This window comes from Castanea sativa, chromosome 9 (assembly GCF_040712315.1).
Source record: "Castanea sativa cultivar Marrone di Chiusa Pesio chromosome 9, ASM4071231v1".
In the NCBI taxonomy this organism is placed as follows: domain Eukaryota; kingdom Viridiplantae; phylum Streptophyta; class Magnoliopsida; order Fagales; family Fagaceae; genus Castanea; species Castanea sativa.
In genome coordinates, this window is record NC_134021.1 from 459,150 (window position 1) to 470,179 (window position 11,030).

General features: G+C 39.5%; 2 protein-coding genes across 4 annotated transcripts; one reads left to right on the top strand and one right to left on the bottom strand.

The window, feature by feature from the left end:
• Nucleotides 1-1,343: 1,343 nt before the first annotated feature.
• LOC142610957 (scarecrow-like protein 9) lies at nt 1,344-4,805 on the bottom strand. Of its 3 annotated transcripts, none has more exons than XM_075782948.1 (3): nt 4,589-4,805; nt 1,765-4,284; nt 1,344-1,607 (listed from the first exon to the last, which is right to left on the bottom strand). In XM_075782948.1, the coding sequence occupies exon 2, from the start codon at nt 4,123-4,125 to the stop codon at nt 1,846-1,848; it is 2,280 nt and encodes a 759-aa protein (XP_075639063.1). In that variant the 5' UTR covers nt 4,126-4,284; nt 4,589-4,805; the 3' UTR covers nt 1,344-1,607; nt 1,765-1,845. The 3 variants fall into 3 exon arrangements, with proteins under 3 accessions (XP_075639063.1, XP_075639061.1, XP_075639060.1); XM_075782946.1 differs by having other exon boundaries at nt 1,344-1,679; XM_075782945.1 differs by having other exon boundaries at nt 1,344-1,655; nt 4,589-4,804.
• Nucleotides 4,806-8,825: 4,020 nt separating this feature from the next.
• LOC142610434 (uncharacterized) lies at nt 8,826-10,508 on the top strand. The gene is made up of 2 exons (XM_075782246.1): nt 8,826-9,163; nt 9,755-10,508. Exons 1-2 carry the CDS (start codon nt 8,826-8,828, stop codon nt 10,506-10,508), a joined length of 1,092 nt encoding a protein of 363 aa, XP_075638361.1.
• Nucleotides 10,509-11,030: the final 522 nt, after the last annotated feature.

Consider the following 11,030-nt stretch of genomic DNA (forward strand, 5'->3'; position numbering starts at 1 on the left):
GGCCAAACTTTGCCGAGTTTCATCATGGAAATCTATGTGCATTTAATAGTGAGTCAAATTGGCATTCCAATCCAACCCAGTTTTCCTGCTCCCATATTATGATTCGATTTCCCCCACCATAGGTACAGAAATGCGTGGTCGTGACTTGTGAATCAAGTCATTTAAAATGTTATGCAAACAAGTCAACTCGAATAAGCCTGGCCTGAATCATGCAATCATGCAATCTAGTTAATTGTAAAACTGATATACCCAATAGGCCAATACTATGAGGAAAAAAAAATGAATAAAAATTACGTAAATCAAGAGCATGAGCTTGTATTAGACTTGGTAATTGTGGATCATAAAATAGTAGTGGTCCAAAAATGTAAATAAAATATAGGAATTCCTACAGTCAGCTTAATGACACCAACACAGACACAGTGAACGCAACTTATATTGGATTCTAAACAAGAAACAAAAAGTGTAATCGCATTAACATGATATTATACATAAAAACAAAAGTGCGTAACTTAGGTCCCGCCGCCATGAATTTATGTGATAAAAAAGGGGTACCCACGTTGCTGGTGGAGAAGTCGGCATAGACTGCAATTTGCGCCGAACAGCAATTAGACAATACGTATTAGATATAATAAAGATGTGAAGAGACAGCTCAAGTTGCGCACTACTCATAAATTCCATTTGCATCTATCAAATTTGCAGATTTTAGAAGAATTTTTAAGAAAGCTCTGGGAAAATAGTTCTTGAAATTTCCATTTTGCATTGCATCTACCAAGTGTTGCTCAATGAACATTTTAATTAATTTAAATTAATTGTGTCCACTTTTTGAAACTATCCAATAAGCTTTTAAAAAGTATAATTAAATGAGTATATATGAATAAGACAATTAAAATAGTAAAAACAAAATTAATTTGAATTTGAATTCCATATATATATATATATATATAAAAACAAAATTAATTTGAATTTGAATTCCATATATATATATATATATATATATATATATATATATATATATATCAGTCATTTTTCTCTTTCTTTTAAGTTTTATACAAATTTCATCCTTAGCTCATACTTAAATTTAATCTATTTTATTTTATTAAAACCGTAAGTAGGTACAAAAAGCGCATGTGAAAAGGCTAGTGTATATTCCTTGTATAGAAAAACATGGTAACATTGCAATGCCTCAAAGCATGAGGCAATGTTGAGCATGGAGAGAAGTAAAGGTATACTATCCATTGCACTCAGTGCTCAAAGACGAAAGGACCTATTGCTATAGTAGGTCTCACATTCATCAAACAGCTAACAAAGTTGCTCATGAAAGAGGGGAAGAGAGAGTTCCTAACAGCAGCAGCAAACCAAAGGCTCCTAACATTGCGAAAAGAAGCTATTATTCCATTTAAAAGTTTCTGTAGCACACATTTCCTGCTTCACATTCTATATCAATTTGACTATATGTGCATGTTACAAACACTCAGCCAGACTGAAAATGAGTGGTTATAATACAACATTTTTGGTGAGAAAGTCTCATAATTTAAATCTGCGAGTCTTCTACTATTGAATCGCATATCCCTTAATCAATGACCTCCTCTCAGTATGACCACATTTAACTGCAAGCTGCTTTATCAATGTCCTCCTCTCAGTATAACCACATTTAACTGCAAGGTTACCAATTAAACAAGCTACAAGATAAGCAGATTAACCACAGATGAGAGAAACTGCATAAGAGAGGTTGACAAAACAAAAAAGAAAATGTAATAGCATTACCTTTGGTCCTCATTCATCATTATCAAATGCCATGGAGACGAGAGGCAGACCCCAAGTAAATAAGGATCCCTTTGACGTTCACTAAGCAGGTTTCCAACATGAAAGAGCATAGATAATTCGGCCCTTCCATCCTTGCACCATCCACCGGCCATCTTCATGAATTACGAAATCCTTGTGGTAGCTTGTCCTCACCTTATCAATTGCCGTCTCCATAATCTGACGGTCCAAAGGTAACTGAGCAAACCCAGCTCTTAAGTTTCTGACTTGCCATTGCTTGTATGTCTCTGGCCTCTCCACTCTCTCCCAGCCTTCACATGCTATAACATTCAAAGCCTGCCTGCCAAACACCTCTTTCTCAAGTAGCATCCTCTCCCGCTCCTCACGAGGAACAATAGTTTCAAGCATATCAAAAAGTGCAGAATAGTGAAACAATGCCTCTCTGAACCGGGTAACAAAGAAAGGAGCATTGAAGGCGCCATTTACAACCCCATGGATGAAAATATCTGGATTGATCTTCCTAATCAAATTGAGAAAGATATTTCTTGAACTGTCAACTGCAAAGGATTCATCAGGCAAGTTCTTAGCTCGATACAAACAGTTAACAACAAGGAACTCATCCCTGTCAATTTTAAGTTCTTCAAGTTGGATGGTTTCCCATTTCTTTGCTATGGCATTGTACTCGAAGGGCACCTTGAAACTCTCAGCATAATTTGCTAAGCGACGTCCTGTTTCCTCAACTCGCTCGGCTGGCCGAAAGCCAGGTTGGGGAAAATCTATTCCAGTAATCCGAAGCTTTGGTGGCCCACCATCTCTCCATGAGATCCGCTGAATAAAGGTGGGCCATTGGAAACCATAAAGGATACCAAAATCTATGACATGTACCCTGGTTGCCTTTGCTGCTCTACTCATTATTGTCCTGTTTGAGGTAAAAATAGACATCTTCTCAAATGCAAATGCAGCAAGGAGTAGATGGTGAGCTTTCAGGGTGTCAGCAGCAGATAATTTTTTACTAGCTAAGCCTCTATATATCTGGCTACCAGTACCAGCCATGCGTGCCTCCAGGCCATTGGCAAAATAATGAGCCAATCTCTGATTTCCATCCCCAAAGGGAGAAGAATGCTGCCTGATCTGCTTTAACAATTCACTTGCACTCCCCTGATCGTCAGCAGCGACAGCTTGGGCACAATTAATTAGTAGGGTCCTCAAATCCACTACTTCCTTTCCACTTTGTTTCTTTGCACGTCCCCTTCCACCATTAGATCCCTTTGATTTTCCATTCAGCGGCACCGTTTTGCTCTTCACATTCTGCAAGGCCTCACGACTAGCTGCCAAGCCCTCACGCCTAGCTTTCAAGGCCTCACGACCAGCCCCTGCACTATGAAGCAAAATTGTATCAAACAAATCAGACCGCAGAATAGATTCAGTAAAGACAGCCGCTAGCTTACTACTCCTCTCAACTTCTACATCTCCATCCTCCCTGTAAGGATTTTTCTTTCCCCTTGACCCAGAAGATGAGTACTTCCCCGCATCTTTTCCCTCCACCTTGAACTCCAAGTTGCCAATCCCGGCCTTGGGCTCCATATATGACAACCCATTTGCCTCCAAATTAACATACAATTGACTTCCACTGGGAAGAAACTTGTTAGCCTCCTCAACCCCCTTCCTGAACTGCCAAACAGATTGGCTCTCGAAGTTTGAATCAGGCACCTGAAGCGGACTACTAGGAGAATCTACCAAGCCATCCACGCTACTACTGATCACACTATTTGAAGAGCTATAAGATGACTGAGGAATTCTATAAAGCGGATGACTTTGTAACTGGGAAATAATATACTCTTCTCCTTGACTTTGAATGAAGCTATTATCACCAAAAAAGCTACTGCTATTATCACTACTACTGGGATAATAATTAGTGTAATATACATGGTGATGATCATTTGAGCTACCATCATTTTGATTAATATATGTCAATCTATGATCTGGAGATGGAGGGTACTTCTTCCCAAGAACCTCATAGAAGGATTTCTCAGCAGCTTGAAGTTCCAAAGACTCTTGAAGCATGCAAGTCTTGTCCTCCATATCTTCTTCCATAAGAATTTGATTTATGTAGTTCAAAACTGCATCGGAAAAGTCACAATCCTCAGGGGAATCTTCCCTTTCGTTCAGACTCGAGCTCGGGGCTATATGACTCGGAGTCTGATCGGATTCAAGGAAATGAAATCCCCTAACATTGTGATCTGAAAGGGCATTATCGAATCTGGGCCTGGCAACAAGGTTTTCGTTCGAAAGAACTGAGAAGGATGGATTGCCAAATTGAACTCCATTAGCGGAACCCGAAAATCCACTAAAACGTGAATCCATTTGCAAGAGCTCAATCAAAACTCAAAAGTACTCCGCCAAACAACCCATATTCAAACCTCAATCCCGATTAAAGTTTCACAAGCAACCCAAGTTTCATTTCCCCCAATGACTTTTTCTTGCTTTGACCAAAAATAAGAGAATGAAAGAGTTCCTTCAATCCTATAAAAACCATTAAAACACATAAGAACAGCTCCAAACGTAAGTCAAAAGGCCTTAAATTTCAGATTTGTTAAGCACTATACTTTTTTACTTATGAGCTTGAAGTTGCAGAATTTTTTATTTTTTTGACTGAATGAAGTTGCAGAATTAACCATAGTTTACCAGTGAAGTCTTAAAAAAATAACGACCATAGTATTTATTTCTTATGAGCATGAAAGCAGAATAGGAAATAACTTCAATAGGCCTAGCAGTAAATGAATAACAAGTACCTTAAGAAATTGAGACATGGAAGAATAAAGCGTACCTTAAAGAAAGCCAAAGCTGAGAGCTTGAGAGAGAGAGAGACCTCAGGGTACTTCTGTTGTTTAAATATTTATTTATTTATTAATGTTTGTTTCTCAGCTGAGAAGTGAGTAGTACTAGTTTCTAGTCCTTCTAGTTCCATCAGTTTCCGAGGTTCGGCCTCGACCCAACACAGCCGTTGATTTCGGGTTCCGTTGTAGTTAATATGTTACCGGCTATAACCAGTCCAAAATCTTAGAAGGTGACCTGGAATCCTGTCTTCCTATACATTATGGAGCACTGAGACACTGTTTTTCCAGCCTGTTCTTAGCGACACGTGTCCAGCAGAGAAAGACAGTTTGTCTGATGTGGCACTGGCGGCCAATAGTTGCTGAAGACTCTTTAGTCTTTCGTCTTTACTAGCGCACTTTCAGTCTCACTTTTGCTCATTCATCGCATATGTTTCAGATAGTCATATAGAGTCACATGTATTCCCACGAGGGTCTCGGGATTGTAGACACGGCAATGGCATGTTGGCATGGAGTCAGGAGTCCTGGTTTTTGTTTTTGGGATGTAATTATGTCGGTACACTGGACATCTGTTTAGTGCACACTAGTCAAGTCATATAAATATTCTTCCTTTTGTGTTAATCTATATTTGGATAATACTCTTGTCATATCACAAAGATAAACGTTGGCGAATGCTTTTAAGGTATTGATTAATAATTTATTTAAATAAAATTTTAGAGTAATAAAAAAAAATAATTAATATTTTAATAATTTTTTTTTTTTCATATAAAATAATGTCAAATTTTTTTTAAAATGTAATCTTAACCAATACCTTAAAGGCACTCATTAACATAGCTCATATACAAATAGTATTACATATTGTCCAAATGATAACTAAATCGGTGCCTTAAGTCACAATTTTTAAGTTAAAAATAATAATTTTACCTTACGGGTTTAATTTCTCTTAGGTTATATATAAAAAATAATTTGTAATAAACAAAATATTTAGTATACACAAATAATATTATATACCGTTCAAAAAATAACTGTATCGTCACTTAAAGTCACAATTTTCAAGCTGAAAACAATAATTTTATGTGACGGTTTTAATTGCTTTTTGGGCCACATATAAAATAGTTCGTGTAATAAACAAAACATTTTGCAGAAAACTTCCTTCCAACCTATTATATGTGAAGGTTAATAGATCATTTATCTGCACTTTTAGACCTATAATTTATTTAAATTATTATAGAAATAGTCTTATAAATTACCAGTGATATACAAAGTAACATTCGAGAAAAATCTTAAACAATATAGCATATCTAGAAAGCAGAAAGGGTCAATGAGAAGAAGACGAACATTGAATTTGGATGCACAGACACAGTCACAGAGAGAGAGAGAGAGAGAGAGAGAGAGAGAGTAGTGGTTTGCACATTGAATTGCGTGTCCACCGTAGGTTGACACGGTCCACTAGGATGGTTTTTGGGGTTATGTGACGTGCAGAGACTAGAGAGTGTGTACATTATAGCATGGACTTGGGTGGTGCTAGAATTCTCACTATAAAGGTAGGGTCCGGAATTGAAGTGGACTCTGCCTCTGGCCACAACATTGGACAATGTTTGTTGATTTTCTTTCATATTTATAGGTTGTGTTAACGGGCACTCGGAGTGCCCGTTAGCCACAATTTTTTATTTGTCCGTAAACTAAACTGTTAATGGGTCAAAATTATTAAAAACATGTGAAGTTGGGTTTTCTCTGGATGTTCAGTGCACGTGGTCGCAAAACATCACCCCCATGTTTGACAAACTCTCCGTTGTTTCCACGTGACAGCGGTAAATAAAGACTTTGCAATTGTACTTTGAATTTTTTGTACGAGGAAAAGGAAAGGGAAAGTGTGAAATAGTACTTTTCTACTATTAAGTATTAACCTAATGTTTGTCCTTTTTTTTTTTTTCTTTCTTTCTTTTATGCTTGGAGTATTTTTTATTTTGATTCCTTATGATTTTTTTTTTTTGTCTTTTAACTTTTGTCATCATCTTTAATTTTATTCTTCCATTTATATTTGTTAAGTGATGTGATTGTGAAGTCTCAACTAAATATAAACTTCTTATTTTATAAAATCATTCACATCCGAGTTTTTTAATAATATATATATATTACTTTAAAAAGTTGTTTTATCTATTATACCTACTTATTTAACAATACACCAGTATCTCAATTTTTATTTTTATGTTCAACATAATAAAATGATATAAACTATACAATCAAATAATATTAAAAAAAAAATGAATGAAAGAGTCATAGAGCAGAGAGGAGAGAGAAGTGAGAATAAAAATGAATAGAAAATAAATACAAACTTGCTATAGTAGTTGTTATAAATACAAATTTACTATTCACAATTGCTAAAAACTTTTATCAATACACATCCGGGTAAAACTCAATTTGATGTGTTGCTAAAATAGCCACTTGGGGGTTTTACACCCCAAATGCTCAGGGTCAGCCATTCCCTTAAGCGAGTTGGGCAATTGCCTAAGGCCCTCAAGTGGAAGGGAGGTCCCAAAATTTTAAAAAATAAGGGATAGTAGGTGCAAAAAAAAAAAAGAGTTTCAGATGAATTACAAAAATCTAGCACACCTTTTTAACCAAAAAACAAAAATTTTGGTAAATCCAGTTAAACATTATTATCTTCTAGACAAACCAAAAATCAATCATATAAATTACAAATCCGGTCTAAAAGATTAACTACAAAACAATCACAAATCAAAACAAATAAAACAACTCAAACCCTAAAAAATTTACCTTTCTCTCTGTTCTCCGCCTCTCTCTGTCTCTCATTCTCTCTGATTCTCTCCATTCCATTGTTCTCATCTGCTCAACAACTCAAACAAGGTAGCAAGCTTCCTCCGCCTAGACCTACTCTCTCAACTGCTCAAGCTATCAAGCAAGCTCTCTTGGTTTCTCCGCCTCTCTCATTCTTTCTTCGAATCTGCTCTCCGCCTCCCAGCAGACCAGCGGATCTGGTGGTCGACAATCGTTCGGACTTGGTAAAGGTTGTCGCGGCACCTGTAGTAGGACACAGTCAACTGCTCACCATATGGTATCAAGTTCAGCCGTTCACTTCGGGTATAAATATTTGGGGTTTGGGCACTTTGACTTGTAATAAGATTGGGCCCTGGTTTTGTTTATCAGTTTTGGGCCTTCAAGTTTTTTTTTTAAGCCTAGTTTTGTAATAAGATTTAGTTTTTTTTTTTTTTTTTTTTGTTATAGATAGGATTTTGTGAGGACCCGAGGACCTAAGGACCCGAGGACCTAAGAACCCGAGGACCCGAAGAAAGGAAGGCCAACATTTAGAATGAAAGATGAGGTCTCTCCGGGTGTGCCCGAAGATGAGGTGGCGTGGACGATAACTATATAAGGGACATGTTACAAATATCTGGATGTAATAGGCTGATTTGGAAGGTTGCATTAAATACTTGGCAACAACCATTCTGGCCGCATTAATTAGCAAGCATCACCTCTATCCGTCGCATTAATGTGGACATGACCTGAACAGTGCGGAATGCAAAGTGGAATCTTGTTCCATTGCCGACGGACAAGTGTCATGGGAAAAGGACCGCAGATTGCAAGGTGTAAGGCTACGATGAAAGCAGAAAATAGTATAAGTAGGAATTAAGAGACTACGAATGAGGACTTTTGTTGTTGAACCCTCTCTACCAAATGTATTGTAAGAGGACCTTTAAGTGAATAAAGAAGTATAAAGAAGTAGGAGCGTTTTTAAGCTGGTTCTATCTTGAGTTTTTGGTCCTTACAATTGGCGCCGTCTGTGGGAACAACAACAGCGTAGCACATTCCAGTTTGAAGTGGATGGCGGAGGTGTATTTAGAGGGGGAAGAATCAGTAAGTTCACGAAGCAGGGACGTAGCTGTAAGTCTTCAGCGCGACAAGGGGAAGGGACATACTTCGGAGGTGGTGAAAGCATATGGTGGCAGTCAGGGGGCTGAGCAACGATCGTTAACCGAGGGGCATATGTCTCATGACGACGTACTGCGACAGATGCAATCTGAGATAGCGTACTTACGCAAGTGCGTGAATAGTAGGAAGCGAAGACGTAAGGGTAATGCTAGCTCTTCCAATGACAGTTCGGAAGCAAACCCAGGAGGAGTTCATCCCCCAACATTTGAGCCTACTCGAAGTGTGACCCGTGCTAGTGTGTCTTCGGGCGTTAGGGCAAAGTAGCAGAAGGAGACGAGGATGCCCGATACTGATGGGGTAAATCGTGGTGACGAGAGTGATGCAATGGGTAAAGCCCTGAGACAAATTGCCAAATCCCCTTTTGTGGCAAGGTTAAACAGGGCAAAGCTACCTCGTAGGTTTTCCCAACCCATCTTTACTGTGTATAACGGGAGGACTGACCCTGTAGAACACGTTAGTCATTTTTGTCAGAAGATGGCCGTTTATTCGAATAATGAGGCATTGATGTGTAGAGTCTTTCCCTCCAGTTTGGGGCCCGTGGCTATGAGGTGGTTTGATGATTTGGCAGAAGGTTCCCTGAGGTCTTTTGAGGAATTGACTAGGGCATTTGGAGCAAGGTTCATAACTTGTACAAGGATTCCAAAACCTTTGGATGCTCTACTGTCTATGTCTATGAGGGAAGGTGAAACACTCAAAACCTATTCTGACCGATACTGGGAAACATATAATGAAATTGATGGGGATGTGGAGAGTGTAGCCGTGAGAACTTTCAAGGTGGGTCTTCCCACGGAGCATGGGTTAAGGAAGTCTTTGACAATGAAGGCCGCGATAGACATGCGTCAGCTTATGGACCGGATAGATAAATATAAACGGGTAGAAGACGATCAGATGCAAAGCAAAGGCAAAATGAAAGGGTATCTAGAGAGGAAGGATCTTCGGGTAGGAGGGTTTCAAGGTATTCGGCCCAAACGAGACTTTACAAGCCATCCGAGGACCGCCGAGTCTCCTTTAGTTAACTCGCTATTTAAGGAACCTGTGCATCACATACTGGAGAAAATTCGGCATGAGCCATATTTTAGGCCACCAAACAAAATGAGTGGAGATGCATCCACGAGGAACCAAAACCTCCACTGCCATTACCACTAGGACAAGGGACACACCACGGAGAAGTGCCGGACGTTGCGTGACCATTTAAATCAATTGATTAGGGCCGGGAAGATCAATCACTTGTTGGCAAAGCCGAATGGGAATCAAGAACAACTAGATACTCGGAAATATTGGGGTCAGGCCCCTCAACCATCTTTAGGCACTATTAACGTCATCTTGACCCAGCCGAGAGGAGACTTTGGGAAACCTTCTCGGGTCATGACCATTCAAAACAAGTGTGGGAATGAGGACGTGGAAGAGAATCATCAAACAAACAAAAGACTCAGATCCTCGGTCACGCTTACTTTGGGTTTTTCTGATAAGGATAAAGAGGGAACGTTTCAACCCCACGATGATGCCTTGGTCGTCACAGTTCGTATCGGGGGATATGATGTGAAACGAGTCTTGGTGGATGATGGAAGTGGTGCCGAGATTATGTATCCGGACCTATTCAATGGGTTAAAGTTGAAAGAGGAGGACTTAGAAAAATACGACCATCCCTTGGTCGGTTTTGACGGAAACCAGGTGATCCCACGCGGAATGATTAGGCTGCCCGTGCAGGTGGAGGGTTCCGAAGTACAGGTAAACTTCATAGTTGTTATGGCATATTCTCAATACACGGCCATTTTGGCTAGACCGTGGTTGCATGCAATGGAGGCAGTTTCATCAACTTTACATGTGATGGTGAAGTACCCTATAGGGGGAAGCGTGGGAGTGTTACATGGCAGTCAGACGGTGGCCAGGCAATGTCTAATGTTTGCCACTATTCGCACAGGCCGAGGTTCGTTGGAGGGAAAAGTTCCTGAGACGTCATAGCAATTAAAGGAGGCTGCTCGGGAAGTCGGCCTAGTTGAGGATAAAGGATCTGCCGAGAAGCTAACTAAGGTAATTATTGGGGAAGATAATGAGAAATATTTTCAAGTCGGATCCAAGCTGCCGACACAGGAAAGAGAAGAGTTGATTCAATTCTTGCGAGATAATATTGATGTTTTTGCATGGACGACTTATGATGTACCAGGAATCAATCCAGAAGTTATCTGCCACCATTTAAATATTAACCCCCATGCGACGCCTAGACAGTAGCCTCCTCGGCGGGCATCTCAAGAACACGCAGAGGCAGTTAAAGAGGAGGTTGGTAAGCTAAAGCAAGCTGGTGCGATCAAGGAGATCTTCTATCCTGAGTGGCTGGCCAATACTGTCGTAGTAAAAAAGAAGAATTGGAAATGGAGAGTCTGTATTGACTTTACAGATCTGAATAGGGCATGTCCCAAAGATCCTTTCCCTATTCCTAGAATTGATCAATTGGTGGATGCAACTGTGGGGCACCCCCGAATGAGC